This window comes from Coregonus lavaretus, assembly GCF_964263955.1.
Source record: "Coregonus lavaretus genome assembly, contig: SUPER_35_unloc_5, whole genome shotgun sequence".
Taxonomy (NCBI): Eukaryota; Metazoa; Chordata; class Actinopteri; order Salmoniformes; family Salmonidae; genus Coregonus; species Coregonus lavaretus.
In genome coordinates, this window is record NW_028167177.1 from 250,194 (window position 1) to 268,790 (window position 18,597).

General features: G+C 45.7%; 1 protein-coding gene across 1 annotated transcript; it reads left to right on the top strand.

The window, feature by feature from the left end:
• The first annotated feature begins 12,446 nt into the window (after window positions 1-12,446).
• LOC311110395 (uncharacterized protein) lies at window positions 12,447-18,094 on the top strand. Its single transcript, XM_084188943.1, has 3 exons — window positions 12,447-12,944; window positions 16,207-16,337; window positions 16,542-18,094. Exons 1-3 carry the CDS (start codon window positions 12,662-12,664, stop codon window positions 17,709-17,711), a joined length of 1,584 nt encoding a protein of 527 aa, XP_084045069.1. The 5' UTR covers window positions 12,447-12,661; the 3' UTR covers window positions 17,712-18,094.
• Window positions 18,095-18,597: the final 503 nt, after the last annotated feature.

Consider the following 18,597-nt stretch of genomic DNA (forward strand, 5'->3'; position numbering starts at 1 on the left):
GAAGAAGTAGGGCCTAAAAGGATAATTGTGTGTTCAGACTGCTACTAGCCTGGTGGCGCTGAGAGAAGGGAAGTCAAAGGTACACCCAGACCTGATAAGAGCTGTTGATGGCACTTTATAGGGTGGGGCAGAAAGGGTGTAAAGTAGGTTTTCTGTGGGTCTCAGCTCATGTTGGGGTAGGGGGAAATGAGGCAGCGGATAAGGTAGCGAAAGCAGCTCTGAAGAGGGAGGAGGTTGATGTGGTGGTCCCTTTAGGGAGGATGGAATGTAGGAGCATCATAGCAGAGGGGTTGACCCAGGAGTGGCAACGTGAGTGGGAGAGAGGAGCGGGGAAGGCAGTTTTTCTCCATCTAGAATTCTGTGAGGAAGATATCTGGGGAGTGAAAGGAGGGATGGGGTGCTGTTGACAAGACTGAGGTTGGGTCATTGTGGATTGGGAAGTGGGTTATTGTCAGTGGGGAAACACCCAGATGGGAAGTGTGAGGAATGTGGCGAGGTAGAGCCTGAAGTATGTCCTGTTATATTGCTAGTGGTATGCTGAGGATAGGAATACATTTTTCTGTAGATATTTAAATGTGTAATTTGCACTCTGACCTGAGAAAGGCAGCAATACAACATCTAGTCTGCTGGAAACGCACAAGAAGGTTTGATGTGTAATGTCGCAGTATCATAAATCAAACAACAGCACACATACTTTTTTCATTTAACCACACCCTTTGAGCTATGACGCCAACCAATAAGATCCTTTCTCTTCAGTGTAAACGGAAGTGAGGTTGTGACTTGCAGGTGCAAGATGGCGGAAGCAGAATCAGGTGTGGATCATAAAGATAGATAGATCTTTGTATCTGTGCCATTATAGCGTCTGACAGCGTCATTGAGGCAATATCCATTTGGAAGTAGTCAATCCTGATGACCCGATTAGACATGACTCCAACAGGGTCACCAGGAGGGATCAGCCAATGAAGTTGGAATTCCCACCCAGTTGACAACACTAAAATGGTATGAGCCCTGAATTGCGCTGCCCATGCGAACACAGCCTTTTGGCCACTAGAGGCCTCTATCATTCTCTATGGTGTGGATGTTGGAACTAATGGCAGTGGAATCGAGGAAGATTGGACTATTGTCCAAAAGAATGGAAAACAGAGCAAAGCAGTGTTAGGAAATAAAACATCCAGTTCTGTGTATGTCCCCTCTTGTCTTATAGGAGTACGGTTTGTTGAAGAGGAGCGGATCAAGTTGCCAAATCTGAGGAATCCATTTGAGATATCCAGACTGGTGGAAAGAGTGATGGGTAAAGTGAATTCTGTGAGGATTACGAGAAGTGGACTTGTTCTGATTTCTTGTACTTCTGAGGAACAGAAGGAGTGTGTGTGTCACCCGATTCGTTAAGGTTGCCATGTTGTGCGTGGCTATTCGGAGCAGGGCACACCTCAAGGGGGTAACATCTGGCGTCCACACAAGGCTGCTGAGGGGATAACAGCTCATAATAATGGCTGGAAGGGCGCAAATGGAATGGCAAACACATGGAAACCGTGAGTTTGATGCATTTGATACTATTCCACCCATTCCGCTCCAGCCATTACCACGAGCCAGTCCTCCCCAATTAAGGTGCCACCAACCTCCTGTACTGGCGTCTCCTGGGAAGTCGATGTTGCAGAAATGAAAAGTATTCATGGAGTGATTGATGGATGTCGGATGAATCGTGTGGTGAATGGAGAGAAAGTGAAGTCTGTTCTTTCGGAGTCTATCCATACCCAGGTGCAGTTGGGGTATATTAATTACCATGTAAGAGGGTTTACCCAAAGACCGATGCAGTGTGATCACTGTAGAGGTTTTGGACATGTGGAAAGTGTCTGCAGAAGGGAACATTCGAGATGTCCATGTTGTGGAAGAGATCATCTCATGTGTTGTAAAAGTGAGGAGCATGTGAAGTGTTGCAATTATGGGATCATGAAGCCACGTCTTTAGAATTAAGCATTAAGGACCGAAGAGGTGTGGTATATGGGCAATATACCACGTCTAAGGGCTGTTCTTATGGTTACCAACATAATTAGAGCAGTAAAAATACATGTTTTGTCATACCCGTGGTACACCACAGCTGATATACCATGGCTGTCAGCCAATCAGCATTCAGGGCTGGAACCACCCAGTTTATAATGGAAAGAGGATGAGGTGGCTAAAGTCAAGGCCAATTAGAGCATTTCATATGCAGCGGCTATAAAAAAGGGTTGAGGGATCTAATGGTCCTGAAGAGCCCATGGTGGTGGATAAGCCTTCTCTGCAGGCGGCAGGGGTTGCCAGATATTTTACATGTCAAGAAGGTGGACTTTGTGGCCATTATAGACTTTTAAATTTGAGTCATTTAGCAGACGCTCTTATCCAGAGCGACTTACAGTTAGTGAGTGCATTTCTTTTCATACTGGCCCCCCGTGGGAATCGAACCCACAACCCTGGCGTTGCAAGCGCCATGCTCTACCAACTGAGCTACATGGGGCATGGTGTAGCTATGGTGATTAACGGCACAGCCAAAGTGGAGAGGAAGTCCAGGAAAATAGCCATCATTGTGGATGCGGCAGAGCGGTTCCTGGGACTGGAAGACTTCTCAGCAGAGGAGATGCATGGAGTATTGTCACAAGCCATACCACCCTCTCAGGCCCCAGAGCCTGAGAAGGGAGATATGGAGCTTTAAAGGACGGAAAAAGTGTGAGTTTTGTTTTTGTTAATGTATTATTTTTAGTTAAGTTAGTTTTCCTACATCACATATGGATTTTCATTTTACCTTGTTTTTTCAACCCCGTCCAGTTGGTGGCCGCAATACACCTTATTGGGGTGTGAGGAGCGATGGGGTGAGGTTGTGTTCCTCTAAGCGGGGAGGTAAGCTTGGCTTCTTCTTTATATGTGTCGAGTAAGCTTAAACCATGCATTTAGATTGTAGGTAGTTTATCCAGGTAGTTATTGTAGGTAGTTATTGTAGGTAAGTATTGTAGTGTATTCGGCTGAGCCCGGTGAAGCAAGAGGCTAGCTAGCTAACCCACTACCTGGACCATTAAAGCTAGCTAGCGGGTAGCAACAACGCAGCCACTGCTAGCTGGCCAACTATACCAGCTAGCAGTACTGTAGCAACTAAATACATTTCAACGGAACGATTTGATTAGTGTAAAGTTAGCTAGCTACATAGTTGTCTTGGTATCAAAGACAAAGGTGTAGTATAGAGAAAATATCGAGGTTAGCTAGCCAGCTACATTTTCAAACAGTCAACACCGCAGCCACTGCTAGCTAGCCAACATTACCAGCTAGCAGTACTGTATCATTTTAGTCAATGAGAATTTTGCAACGTAAGCTTCACTTTCTGAACATTCGAGATGTGTAGCCACTTGTGTAGCTAGCATGACTGACTTTGTGCTAGCTAGCCAACGTTTAATTACTTCTGCGTTATGAAAGGAACTAGACACGGACATGATCGATCCATTGGTAGTTTGTTGTAACCAAGTATTGGTGCTAAACCGTGTGTTATTGGATGTTAGCATGCTAGTTAGCTATGGCGTCATTTTCACAGAAGAATACTGTACCAAGTTAGCTAGCTGAATAAACTAAGTTAGTCTATTCCTGGAAACATTGAACTACTGTAGATTACAGCAATTATAATTTCTAAAGTGGAAGTTGGAAGAGTTGTATTTGAGTGTTTCAGTGAAAGGTTAGTGAGGGAGGCCTCACTTCCCCAGATGTTTAGTTAATTTCATTCCGATCTCGTTTGCATTAGTGTAGCCTTTTCTGTAGCCTGTCAACTATGTGTCTGTCTATCCCTGTTCTCTCCTCTCCGCACAGGCCATACAACACCTCACACCGTGTGGCTGCTGCCTCTCTAACCTGGTGGTCCCTGCACGCACGACCCACGTGGAGTTCCAGGTCTCCGGCAGCCTCTGGAACTGCCGTTCTGCGGCCAACAAGGCAGAGTTCATCTCAGCCTATGCTACCCTCCAGTCCCTCGACTTCTTGGCGCTGACGGAAACATGGATTACCACAGAAAACACTGCTACTCCTACTGCTCTCTCCTCGTCTGACCATGTGTTCTCGCATACCCAGAGAGCATCTGGTCAGCGGGGCGGTGGCACAGGAATCCTCATCTCTCCCAAGTGGACATTCTCTCTTTCTCCCCTGACCCATCTGTCTATCTCCTCATTTGAATTCCATGCTGTCACAGTCACTAGCACATTCAAGCTTAACATCCTTATCATTTATCGCGCTCCAGGTTCCCTTGGAGAGTTCATCAATGAGCTTGACGCCTTGATAAGTTCCTTTCCTGAGGATGGCTCACCCCTCACAGTTCTGGGTGACTTTAACCTCTCTACGTCTATCTTTGACTCATTTCTCTCTGCCTCCTTCTTTCCACTCCTCTCCTCTTTTGACCTCACCCTCTCACCGTCTCCCCCTACTCACAAGGCAGGCAATACGCTTGACCTCATTTTTACTAGATGCTGTTCTTCTACTAATCTCACTGCAACCCCCTCCAAGTCTCCGACCACTACTTTGTATCCTTTTCTCTCTCGCTCTCCTCCAACACTACTCACTCTGCCTCTACTCAGATGTAATGCGCTGTCGCGACCTTCACTCTCTCTCTCCCGCTACTCTCTCCTCTTCCATCCTATCATCTCTTCCCTCTGCTCAATCCTTCTCCCTCCAATCTCCTGATTCTGCCTCCTCAACCCTCCTGTCCTCCCTTTCTGCATCTTTTGACTCTCTATGTCCCCTATCCTCCCGGCCGGCTCGGTCCTCTACTCCTGCTCCGTGGCTTGACGACTCATTGCGAGCTCACAGAACAGGGCTCCGGGCAGCCGAGCGGAAATGGAGGAAAACTAGACTCCCTGCCGACCTGTCATCTTTTCACTCCCTCCTCTCTACATTTTCTTCCTCTGTTTCTGCTGCTAAAGCCACTTTCTACCACTCTAAATTTCAAGCCTCTGCCTCTAACCCTTGGAAGCTCTTTGCCACCTTCTCCTCCCTGCTAAATCCTCCTCCTCCTCCCCCTCCCTCTCTGTGGATGACTTCGTCAACCATTTTGAAAAGAAGGTTGACGACATCCGATCCTCATTTATTAAGTCAAATGACACCGCTGGTCCTGCTCACACTGCCCTACCCTATGCTTTGACTTCTTTCTCCCCTCTCTCTCCAGATGAAATCTTGTGACGGCCGGCCGCCCAACAACCTGCCCGCTTGACCCTATCCCCTCCTCTCTTCTCCAGACCATTTCCGGAGAGACCTTCTCCCTTACCTCACCTCGCTCATCAACTCATCCTTGACCACTGGCCATGTCCCTTCCGTCTTCAAGAGAGCGAGAGTTGCACCCCTTCTCAAAAAACCTACACTCGATCCCTCCGATGTCAACAACTACAGACCAGTATCCCTTCTTTCTTTTCTCTCCAAAACTCTTGAGCGTGCCGTCTTTAGCCAACTCTCTTGCTATCTCCCTCAGAATGACCTTCTTGATCCAAACCAGTCAGGTTTCAAGACTGGTCATTCAACTGAGACTGCTCTTCTCTGTGTCAAGGAGGCTCTCCGCACCGCTAAAGTTAACTCTCTCTCCTCTGCTCTCATCCTTCTAGACCTATCTGCTGCCTTTGATACTGTGAACCATCAGATCCTCCTCTCCACCCTCTCCGAGTTGGGCATCTTCGGCGCGGCTCACTCTTGGATTGCGTCCTACCTCACAGGTCGCTCCTACCAGGTGGCGTGGCGAGAATCTGTCTCTGCACCACATGCTCTCACCACTGGTGTCCCCCAGGGCTCAGTTCTAGGCCCTCTCCTATTCTCTCTATACACCAAGTCACTTGGCTCTGTCATATCCTCACATGGTCTCTCCTATCATTGCTACGCAGACGACACACAATTAATCTTCTCCTTTCCCCCTTTTGATAACCAGGTGGCGAATCGCATCTCTGCATGTCTGGCAGACATAGTGTGGATGACGGATCACCACCTCAAGCTGAACCTCAGCAAGACGGAGCTGCTCTTCCTCCCGGGGAAGGACTGCCCGCTCCATGATCTCGCCATCACGGTTAACGGTTGTGTACTCCTCCCAGAGTGCAAAGAGCCTTGGCGTGACCCTGGACAACACCCTGTCGTTCTCCGCTAACATCAAGGCGGTGACCCGATCCTGTAGGTTCATGCTCTACAACATTCGCAGAGTATGATCCTGCCTAAACACACAAGAAGCGGCACAGGTCCTAATCCAGGCACTTGTCATCTCCGGTCTGGATTACTGCAACTCGCTGTTGGCTGGGCTCCCTGCCTGTGCCATTAAACCCCTACAACTCATCCAGAACGCTGCAGCCCGTTTGGTGTTCAACCTTCCCAAGTTCTCTCACGTCACCCCGCTCCTCCGCACACTCCACTGGCTTCCAGTTGAAGCCTGCATCTGCTACAAGACCATGGTGCTTGCCTTCGGAGCTGTGAGGGGAACGGCACCTCCGTACCTTCAGGCTCTGATCAGTCCCTACACCCAAACGAGGGCATTGCGGTCATCCACCTCTGGCCTGCTGGCCCCCCTACCTCTGCGGAAGCACAGTTCCCGCTCAGCCCAGTCAAAACTGTTCGCTGCTCTGGCACCCCAATGGTGGAACAAGCTCCCTCACGACGCCAGGACAGCGGAGTCACTCACCACCTTCTGGAGACACTTGAAACCCCACCTCTTTAAGGAATACCTGGGATAGGATAAAAGTAATCCTTCTACCCTCCCCCTACCCCACTCGTGGTTGTCCCACTCGCTATCATAAGGTGAATGCACCAATTTGTAAGTCGCTCTGGATAAGAGCGTCTGCTAAATGACGAAAATGTAAATGTAAATGTAGTCCGCCATAAAACCCACAGAAGAAGAAGTAGTAAAAGTGAAGACTCGATGGAGGACGATGGCGTAAGCGGATGTTTTGTTTGAAACTGATTGCGTTGGATGAAGTGGCGTCAGTGAGAATAACAAGAAGTGGGCTTATTTTGTTTTTATGTGTCTGCGGAGCAGACAAGCGCGCTTTGCAACTCAAAAAGATATCGGATTGGAATGTGTCGTATGTGGATCTTCGAAGCAGGGTGCCTATCAAGGGCATTATCTCTGGGGTGGCGCTAGAAGTTAATGCAAAATATATAACTGAAGAGGTAGATGGAATGGTTGGTGCATGCCGACTGACCCGCATGGTGGATGGATTGAGGAAGCCCACTCCATCCATTCTATTGTTCTTTGAAGAAGAGTCTCCCTTCTCACATACAGTGGGGAGAACAAGTATTTGATACACTGCCGATTTTGCAGGTTTTCCTACTTACAAAGCATGTAGAGGTCTGTAATTTTTATCATAGGTACACTTCAACTGTGAGAGACGGAATCTAAAACAAAAATCCAGAAAATCACATTGTATGATTTTTAAGTAATTAATTTGCATTTTATTGCATGACATAAGTATTTGATACATCAGAAAAGCAGAACTTAATATTTGGTACAGAAACCTTTGTTTGCAATTACAGAGATCATACGTTTCCTGTAGGTCTTGACCAGGTTTGCACACACTGCAGCAGGGATTTTGGCCCACTTCTCCATACAGACCTTCTCCAGATCCTTCAGGTTTCGGGGCTGTCGCTGGGCAATACGGACTTTCAGCTCCCTCCAAAAATTTTCTATTGGGTTCAGGTCTGGAGACTGGCTAGGCCACTCCAGGACCCTGAGATGCTTCTTACGGAGCCACTCCTTAGTTGCCCTGGCTGTGTATTTTGGGTCGTTGTCATGCTGGAAGACCCAGCCACGACCCATCTTCAATGCTCTTACTGAGGGAAGGAGGTTGTTGGCCAAGATCTTGCGATACATGGCCCCATCCATCCTCCCCTCAATACGGTGCAGTCGTCCTGTCCCCTTTGCAGAAAAGCATCCCCAAAGAATGATGTTTCCACCTCCATGCTTCACGGTTGGGATGGTGTTCTTGGGGTTGTACTCATCCTTCTTCTTCCTCCAAACACGGCGAGTGGAGTTTAGACCAAAAAGCTATATTTTTGTCTCATCAGACCACATGACCTTCTGCCATTCCTCCTCTGGATCATCCAGATGGTCATTGGCAAACTTCAGACGGGCCTGGACATGCGCTGGCTTGAGCAGGGGGACCTTGCGTGCGCTGCAGGATTTTAATCCATGACGGCGTAGTGTGTTACTAATGGTTTTCTTTGAGACTGTGGTCCCAGCTCTCTTCAGGTCATTGACCAGGTCCTGCCGTGTAGTTCTGGGATGATCCCTCACCTTCCTCATGATCATTGATGCCCCACGAGGTGAGATCTTGCATAGAGCCCCAGACTGAGGGTGATTGACCGTCATCTTGAACTTCTTCCATTTTCTAATAATTGCGCCAACAGTTGTTGCCTTCTCACCAAGCTGCTTGCCTATAGCCCTGTAGCCCATCCCAGCCTTGTGCAGGTCTACAATTTTATCCCTGATGTCCTTACACAGCTCTCTGGTCTTGGCCATTGTGGAGAGGTTGGAGTCTGTTTGATTGAGTGTGTGGACAGGTGTCTTTTATACAGGTAACGAGTTCAAACAGGTGCCGGTTAATACAGGTAATGAGTGGAGAACAGGAGGGCTTCTTAAATAAAAACTAACAGGTCTGTGAGAGCCAGAATTCTTACTGGTTGGTAGGTGATCAAATACTTATGTCATGCAATAAAATGCAAATTAATTACTTAAAAATCATACAATGTGATTTTCTGGATTTTTGTTTTAGATTCCGTCTCTCACAGTTGAAGTGTACCTATGATAAAAATGACAGACCTCTACATGCTTTGTAAGTAGGAAAACCTGCAAAATCGGCAGTGTATCAAATACTTGTTCTCCCCACTGTATATTTGGGTTATGTAAGAGCCTTTGTGCCCAAACCAATGCAGTATGATAAATGCTAAATATTTGGACGGAAGTGTATGTAGACGGAGGAGTATCATATGCCAGATGGTTAAGTGGTGGCAAACATGCGCCCGAATTCCTGAAGTGCCCCGTTAGGGTGAAGGAGACAGAGGTGGCAAAAATAAGGGCTGTCCAGTGTGTCTGGAAGAAGGGAGTAACATTGAAGAAACAACGGTAGTTAGATTAGAGACACCAGTGAATGTTCCTCGCCAACAGAGAGATCCCTACATGTTGCATGTTAAAAACGGTGACTTGCAATTGCAATGGTTATAAACTGCACAGCGCAAACAGAAAGAAAGAAAATCTGAGAAAATAGTCATCATTGAGTGCTGCAGAGACATTACAAGGAATCCTGTCGATGAATGTTCCGCCTTCACAGACCCCTGAGCCTGTGTAGGAATGTGATTTGGACTATGATTGAAATAGTGGGATGTTTTTTTATTTTTTATATAACTTTTTGTATGATGTCGGTCTCCCACTTTTCACGCAATTGATATTTTTTCTCGTTCACTACCCGTACAGAAAGTTTGGAAGTCTGACAGCCAAAATGGCGGCGAGAGTGCGGACGAAATGGAGAAAAGGTTGGAGAAGCAACAGCTGTGCTGGAATGCGAACACTAGGGGTGTCAGTTTTGATGATATGGAGCGGGAGGATGAGGGTCAAGGACCGGAATGGTCTGTAGTGGAAAGACATAGGAAGAAGATAGATCATGATACTGAAAGAAGTGGAGCATCTAGTAAAGAAAACATAAAGAGGGCCAAGGTAGGAAGCAAGAGTAATAATGTGTCGGAGTGGAAAGTGGTGATGGTGTTTGATGAGACCACAGGGCCTCATTTACACCCTATCTAACTAACCAATGCTGTAGAGAAAGAGATAGGTGAAGTCAAATTAGCCAGGTTCATTGGAAATGGTCGATTATTAATATTGTGTGGTAGCCAGGCTCAGCAAGGGAAGATTCTGCAAATGGAACAGCTTAATGGGAAGAACACTAAAAGCCATGTCCCTGGTGCTTATGCTAGATGGAGGGGAGTCATCACTGGGGTCCCAATATCTACAGTGGGGAAAAAAAAGTATTTAGTCAGCCACCAATTGTGTAAGTTCTCCCACTTAAAAAGATGAGAGAGGCCTGTAATTTTCATCATAGGTAAACGTCAACTATGACAGACAAATTGAGGAAAAAAAATCCAGAACATCACATTGTAGGATTTTTAATGAATTTATTTGCAAATTATGGTGGAAAATAAGTATTTGGTCACCTACAAACAAGCAAGATTTCTGGCTCTCACAGACCTGTAACTTCTTCTTTAAGAGGCTCCTCTGTCCTCCACTCGTTACCTGTATTAATGGCACCTGTTTGAACTTGTTATCAGTATAAAAGACACCTGTCCACAACCTCAAACAGTCACACTCCAAACTCCACTATGGCCAAGACCAAAGAGCTGTCAAAGGACACCAGAAACAAAATTGTAGACCTGCACCAGGCTGGGAAGACTGAATCTGCAATAGGTAAGCAGCTTGGTTTGAATAAATCAACTGTGGGAGCAATTATTAGGAAATGGAAGACATACAAGACCACTGATAATCTCCCTCGATCTGGGGCTCCACGCAAGATCTCACCCTGTGGGGTCAAAATGATCACAAGAGCGGTGAGCAAAAATCCCAGAACCACACGGGGGGACCTAGTGAATGACCTGCAGAGAGCTGGGACCAAAGTAACAAAGCCTACCATCAGTAACACACTACGCCGCCAGGGACTCAAATCCTGCAGTGCCAGACGTGTCCCCCTGCTTAAGCCAGTACATGTCCAGGCCCGTCTGAAGTTTGCTAGAGTGCATTTGGATGATCCAGAAGAGGATTGGGAGAATGTCATATGGTCAGATGAAACCAAAATAGAACTTTTTGGTAAAAACTCAACTCGTTGTGTTTGGAGGACAAAGAATGCTGAGTTGCATCCAAAGAACACCATACCTACTGTGAAGCATGGGGGTGGAAACATCATGCTTTGAGGCTGTTTTTCTGCAAAGGGACCAGGACGACTGATCCGTGTAAAGGAAAGAATGAATGGGGCCATGTATTGTGAGATTTTGAGTGAAAACCTCCTTCCATCAGCAAGGGCATTGAAGATGAAACGTGGCTGGGTCTTTCACCGCCCGGGCAACGAAGGAGTGGCTTCGTAAGAAGCATTTCAAGGTCCTGGAGTGGCCTAGCCAGTCTCCAGATCTCAACCCCATAGAAAATCTTTGGAGGGAGTTGAAAGTCCGTGTTGCCCAGCGACAGCCCCAAAACATCACTGCTCTAGAGGAGATCTGCATGGAGGAATGGGCCAAAATACCAGCAACAGTGTGTGAAAACCTTGTGAAGACTTACAGAAAACGTTTGACCTGTGACATTGCCAACAAAGGGTATATAACAAAGTATTGAGAAACTTTTGTAATTGACCAAATACTTATTTTCCACCATAATTTGCAAATAAATTCATTAAAAATCCTACAATGTGATTTTCTGGATTATCTGGAAAATTACAGGCTTCTCTCATCTTTTTAAGTGGGAGAACTTGCACAATTGGTGGCTGACTAAATACTTTTTTTCCCCACTGTATGTTCATAGATGATAAAGAAAATGTGAAGGGAGGCAGAGTGATTTGAGGCCAAAAGGTTGATCAGTAGGAAAGAAGGTCAAAGAAATGGAACCCAACAGTGCTGCTGATGTTTGAGAAGGATATGCCTGAAAAAGTACAGATTTTGTCCCATCCCCATTGCAGTGTTTTAAATGCCAAAGAATGGGACATGTAGCTGTTCAGTGTAAAAGAAAGAAAAGAGGTGCCAAGTGTGGAGGGGAACATGATAACGGTGAATGTGGGAGCAATGTGAAGATTTAGTATTGTAATTGTCAGGGGGGAACATAGTGCAGCCTTTGGTGGATGCCAGGTGCAGAGAGAGGCTACATAGGCTCAGAGATATAGAATCAGTCATGATGTATAGTATGCAGAGGATGTAAGACAGATTGGTGGAACTACAGTGAGCAATGATGGAGCTTCCATGGCGGCTCTTGTACTAAGTGGACCTAATGTCGGGGCTGGTGTTTCTGCTGGTCCTGGCATGGTTTCGAGACCTGTTCAGAAATCTTGCGCTCTGAATGTGCTCTGTCAAAGGACATTTTGAAGGTGAATAAAGTTAACTTCATAGCTTTCATTGGTAAGGTTATTAACACGACTTGGGTTGTAGAAAGCAGAAATGCCAGGTTGAAGGTTGTTGTGGATAAGGCAAAATAGTTATTGGGGATAACAGATGTTACTGTTGAAATGGTTGTAGACATGCTGAATAATCCTACGGGTGGATTGTTTCAGCATTATATAGATAAAGCTTAATCGGTTGGGGTGTTTGGGAGAGTTAGTTGGGCATTTTTTCCCCAGTAATTTTGTTTTAGTAGTACAGAATTAGGTAGACCATGATTGATCGCACACTCCAGCACAGTAGGTGGCAGCATGCACATTAAACATTTGTTTGCGGACCGCCAAGATATCGTAGAAGACTAAGACGAACGGAAGTGAACAGTGACCAAGAACAATTTTCACGTTAGCGTATTTATTGTTGATAATTAGATGTGTATTACCACCGTGGAACTCAAAATATTACTTAACCGCACAGCATCACATATTTACCCCATGTAGTTTTTAATTCGCGTTGGCGACAGGACTTAGTTGATAGATGTTATCTAGGTAACGCTAGCTAGCTGCTAACAATGGCTAACTCAAACTGTATGGTTTTTCACACTCAAATAGCCTCCATTATGGAGGTGCTAGCGAATGCAGCCGTAGCCGAGATCTGTAAACTCGTAGACAACGACTATGCAGTGTTTCGTTTGGAAATAACTCAAAGCCAGAAAGAAAACAGGGCATTGCGGAGGAAACTACTGGAACTGAAGGTGGCACGGGAACGCGCAGAGAGGACACCGCGAGAGCGCGTCCTCGCCAGTCGTCCCAGTAGTGTCAAGATCCTCGACCGATACAGAGGAATGGCAAGAGGTACGTTTTGCAGAAGGCCGAGGCTGCGCGGCCTGTTGCCATTCATAAACTTAGCAAAAAAAGAAGCGTCCCTTTTTCAGGACCCTGTCTTTCAAATATAATTGGTAAAAATCCAAATAACTTCACAGATCTTCATTGTAAAGGGTTTAAACACGGTTTCCCATGCTTGTTCAATTAACCATAAACAATTAATGAACATGCACCTGTGGAACGGTCGATAAAACACTAACAGCTTACAGACGGTAGGCTATTAAGGTCACAGTTATGAAAACTTAGGACACTGAAGAGGTCTTTCGATTTGGAGGTGGATGGTCCGTCATGGTCTGGGGTGGTGTGTCACAGCATCATCGGACTGAGCTTGTTGTCATTGCAGGCAATCTCAACGCTGTGCGTTACAGGGAAGACATCCTCCTCCCTCATGTGGTACCCTTCCTGCAGGTTCATCCTGACATGACCCATGTCATCCAGCATGTCATCCAGCATGACAATGCCACCAGCCATACTGCTCGTTCTGTGCGTGATTTCCTACAAGACAGGAATGTCAGTGTTCTGCCATGGCCAGCGAAGAGCCCGGATCTCAATCCCATTGAGCACGTCTGGGACCTGTTGGATCGGAGGGTGAGGGCTAGGGCCATTCCCCCCAGAAATGTCCGGGAACTTGCAGGTGGCTTGGTGGAAGAGTGGGGTAAAATCTCACAGCAAGAACTGGCAAATCTGGTGCAGTCCATGAGGAGGAGATGCACTGCAGTACTTAATGCAGCTGGTGGCCACACCAGATACTGACTGTTACTGTTACTTTTGATTTTGACCCCCCCTTTGTTCAGGGACACATTATTCCATTTCTGTTAGTCACATGTCTGTGGAACTTGTTCAGTTGTTCAGCAGTGCCTTTCGCCCCGTTGCCCTATGCAAATGTTTTCAGATGTGTTACCCAGAATTGGGTCTTGGTCAGTTTTTGGATTGTATGCAATAATTCCCATAATTAAATCAAATGTTATTTGTCACATGCGCCGAATACAACAGGTGGTAGACCTTACAGTGAAATGCTTACAAGCCCTTAACCAACAATGCAGTTTAAAAAAAAAATAAGTGTTAAGTAAACAATAGAAAAATAACAAATAATTAAAGAGCAGCAGTAAAATAACAGTAGCGAGTCTATATACAGGCAGGGGCGGTGTGTTCAATAGGGCGATATGGGCGACGCACTGCCAAACGGGAAAAGGAAGGGATTTTTTTTCTAATCAATTATATCACGGCAACAGTAGTTATCAGTGTTGTAATCTAGACGTCTGATCTGCCACAGTGCCACTAAATGTCCAATCAGGCTAAAGTCGTGCTTCAAATGGCCCCCCCCCTTTTGGGGCGATTTCAGTCAGGTTGAAAATCGCCCAGAAGTCTGTCATAGACTCCCATGTAAAATCTATTTTTTTCAAATATCAGAGCTTTCAATACAATCTCTATGGGTTTCTGAGGGCTTGCACTTACGCGCTTTCGTCATACGTAACATAACCATGAACGTAACTAAGAAAAGAGCGGGTAGCCTCATCAATCAATTCACTACTACTGTGAAAATGGCTAGGCTTCAGTGCAACTCGATTGTGTCTTTGAAAGAAGTTCCTTTTTGTCGGCGAACAAATGAAGATAAATTGGCAACGAAACAATTAGGACCTCCCAGACCAAATTTAATAATTCAACAGGTTTCTACTAAAGGGGGGAAGTCCTACACCCGAGGATTTTCCAAAAATTGGTACGAACGAAAAACCTGGCTAGCAGGCTGCGATGTAGCTAATGCAGTCTTCTGCTACCCCCTGCTTACTCTTTCACCCTGAAGGCGGCACGGCAGACAGCACCGCTTGGACAGCGACTGGTGTGTAACGGACATGCACCATCTTTCAGGAAAGATTAAGAAACATGAGCTGTCAAAGACCCACATGGATAGCTGTTTGAGATTGTCTGCTTTGGGGAGAGTGAACATTCCCACTCAACTGGATGAGGGATACAGGCTAGCTGTCCGCCGCCACAACGATGAGGTTAGTGTTGATAATCACAAGTTTACTGGAGAACTGAAACTGACAAGGCTGACAAGATAGGACCCTTTTGTCCATTGTTATTGGATAGGAACAGAACTTATAACCAGCTCCTGACCTAAATAGATCTTAGCACAACATTTTACTCAACATATCATATTCCATATTCACTATAACAAATATATTTACTACGACATTAGCAAGAACCGCCACATCCTCAGCCGGCTAATCCAGTGTGTGAAGTTTTGCGGAGTGTTTGAGTTAGCTTTGCGAGGCAAAGATGAAACTGAGGGCTCCACCAACCCTGGTAAGCCAACACTTTTGAGATCAGTCAATAAATGCTTCTGGTATTGACTTATATGCTGCCCCTGTCTTCATGTTGTTGCTGGACATATCTTTTTTTAAATGTGTGTAGGTCACCTAAATCATCAGAAAAATTGCCCCCCCTGAGAATTTTTTCAGGAGCCGCCACTGTATACAGGGGATACCGGTACAGAGTCAATGTGCCGGAGCACAGGTTAGTCGAGGTAATTGAGGTAATATGTACATGTGGGTAGAGGTAAAGTGACTATGCATAGATAATAAACAGAGTAGCAGCAGAGTAAAAGAGGGGGTGGGGGGACAATGCAAATAGTCCGGGTAGCAATTTGATTAGCTGTTCAGGAGTCTTATGGCTTGGGGGTAGAAGCTGTTAAGAAGCCTTTTGGACCTAGACTTGGCACTCCGGTACCGCTTGCCTTGCGGTAGCAGAGAGAACAGTCTATGACTAGGGTGGCTGGAGTCTTTGGCAATTACTTAGCTATCTTGTGCAAATACACTATCATATTCCAACCAAATTCTTGATTTACTGAATTTCCTATTATTTACTCAATGAAAACAATGTGATGCATGGAACATAATACATAGATCAATAAATAGTATCAAGAAGTGTTACCTTACATCCTTGCCAATTCTAGACAGTGTCAATAGTGTACAAAACCATTGAGTATTGACAGTAGCTACCAGCGTTTCCCAAACTCAGTCCTCGGGACCCTAAGGGGTGCAATTTTTGGTTTTTACCCTAATACTACACAGCTAATTCAAATGATCAAAGCTTGATGATTAGTTGATTATTTGAATCGGCTGTGTAGTGCTAGGGCAAAAACTAAAACGTGCACCCCTTGGGGTCCCGAGGACCGACTTTGGGAAACCCAGAGTTAACCTAACCACTTATTTTCCCCTAATCACTCTCTCAGGTGAAGGACATCTCACTGGAGGCCACAGGAGCTTTGTGAAGCTAGATGGACACAATACATGGAGAGATGACCAACCAATCACTGTTGATGAGGGGAGTGGAACCTCAACCCAGCATGTTATCGTGATAGAGGTTAGTGTAATAGTGTTACATAAAAATTACAGTTACTTTGTACATTAAATGTGGCCGTTTATTTCAGAAAGGCTGCCCTCAGCTATTCACTTGCTTACATTTACATCCTAATTTATCTGCGATAGGGGAGCTTGGAGACTTCCCTATGACATTGTTATCCAATTCTACTCATGTACCGGTAATATCCTCCTCTCTTCTTGTCAGTCTGCAGATGCAGAGGCTGCAGGTCCTGGGGTCAAGCAGGAGAGATCTGAAGGAGAGGAGGACCCACGGCACAATAGAGACATCCAGACTGGAGAGGCAGTAGAGCCCCCTGTAGCCACAGAGGACCCCACCACTGCCCCAGTGCAAGCCAGGACCCAATGCAGCATCACGGAGGTCAGTGGAACGCAGAACGGCGTCAAGTCAGAGACAGACACCAGGACTTTAACTGTAACACACAGGCTCTTACACACAGGATCTGACCACAGATCAGACCCAGAGAGACTGGGCTGTCCTCCTGCGCCCGGCTCAGAGTATTTACCGGTATTTCACCAAATCCAGAAGACTGTTCATTCCCGTGGAGATGGTGACACTGAAGTTGATGATCCGTCTTGTTCTTACGCTACAGAGATGGACACAGGCAACATGCCCTTGGGTTTAGAGACACAGACTGATCTGTCTAGAGGGGACTGGAACCAGTACAGTAGTAGTGCATACTCTGATGGGTGCCTAGATAAGAAAGGGGAGGTTATAGTGGTAGATGAAGTGATTGTGAAAGTGGAGGGGGATGTTCCTCCCACATGGAATGTAGATAGTCATCTTGGAGATGGACACTCACAGGGCAGAGATTTCTTAGATTACAGGGAAAGTTTAGAGACAAATCCAAATGTCGCCACCCACTCCCCTTTACACACTTTCAGGGATCGCGACCCAGGTTCCACGTTGATGGGGCCTTCCGAATCACACCTTTTCGATCAGGTATTGAACTCAAACAACATGGCTAGAGCCCAGGCTCAGGGAGGGGGAGCCACATCAGGCAATAGTAAAGAGAAACGGTTCCTCTGCATGTTCTGTAACAAAGGCTTCAGCTGCCTCCAGAAGGTGGAGATCCACCAGAGGGTCCACACAGGGGAGAAACCTTTCAGCTGTAACCAGTGTGAGAAGAGGTTCTCCCGCCAAGACCACCTGAAAAGGCACCAGAGGGTCCACACAGGGGAGAAACCCTACAGCTGTACCCAGTGTCACATGCGCTTCGCCCAGGCTGGTCACCTGAAGATGCACCTGAAGGTCCACACGGGAGAACGGCAGTTTGCCTGTATGCACTGCGGGAAGAGGTTCTCAGAGAGGAGCTACCTCAGGATACACCAGCAGAAAAAACATTCCACTCTATGAAATAGAAAATAACCATTCCACTTGATAGCTTCTGACGTTTAGATCAAACCCTGCATTAAAGACAAAGATTAATTTTCATTGCTGTCAGCAGAAAAGATCGACAGATGCATTTGGGATAATGAGAGTAACAGATTTCAGTGTTGAATGTTCCTGGGTAGAATATTGCATCCAGACGTGTGATTATATTAGCCTAAAAAGTATTTCATATTGTTTGTGCTGTGTAGGCTATATGATGTTCACACATTTTCCCAAGACACTTCATTAGAAAATTAAGTTCTTCAAGTTCATGCTGATCTGTAGTTGAGACGTGTATGTGTGGTTTTCATATGGTGTATTTAACACTTGTTTCTGTTTAATAAACACAAAATGGGACTTTTCATTCTAAGACTTTCATTGAGACTCTCTTTAGTATACATCACATCTGATCTCACCAAATATACCTACACACTAAGAAACACCTGTTCATTATTTAATTATTTATGCATAGTCACTTTACCCCTACCTACATGTACATATTACCTCAATTACCTCGGCTAACCTGTACCCCCGCACATTGACTCTGTACCGGTACCCCCCTGTATATAGCCTCTTTATTGTTATTTTATTGTTGCTCTTTTATTTTTTACTTTATTTAGTAAATATTTTTCTTAACGCCATTGTTGGTTAAGGGCTTGTAAGTAAGCATTTCACGGTAAGGTCTACAGCTGTTGTATTCGGTTCATGTGACAAATACAATTCGTTTTTGATACAAGGTGGGGATGGGTAAAGACATTTTTATTTTTACATTGTAGTCATTTGGCAGATGCTCTTATCCAGAGCGATTTACAGTAGTGGGTGCATACATTTTCATACCTTTTTCATACTGGTCCCCCCGTGGGAATCGAAC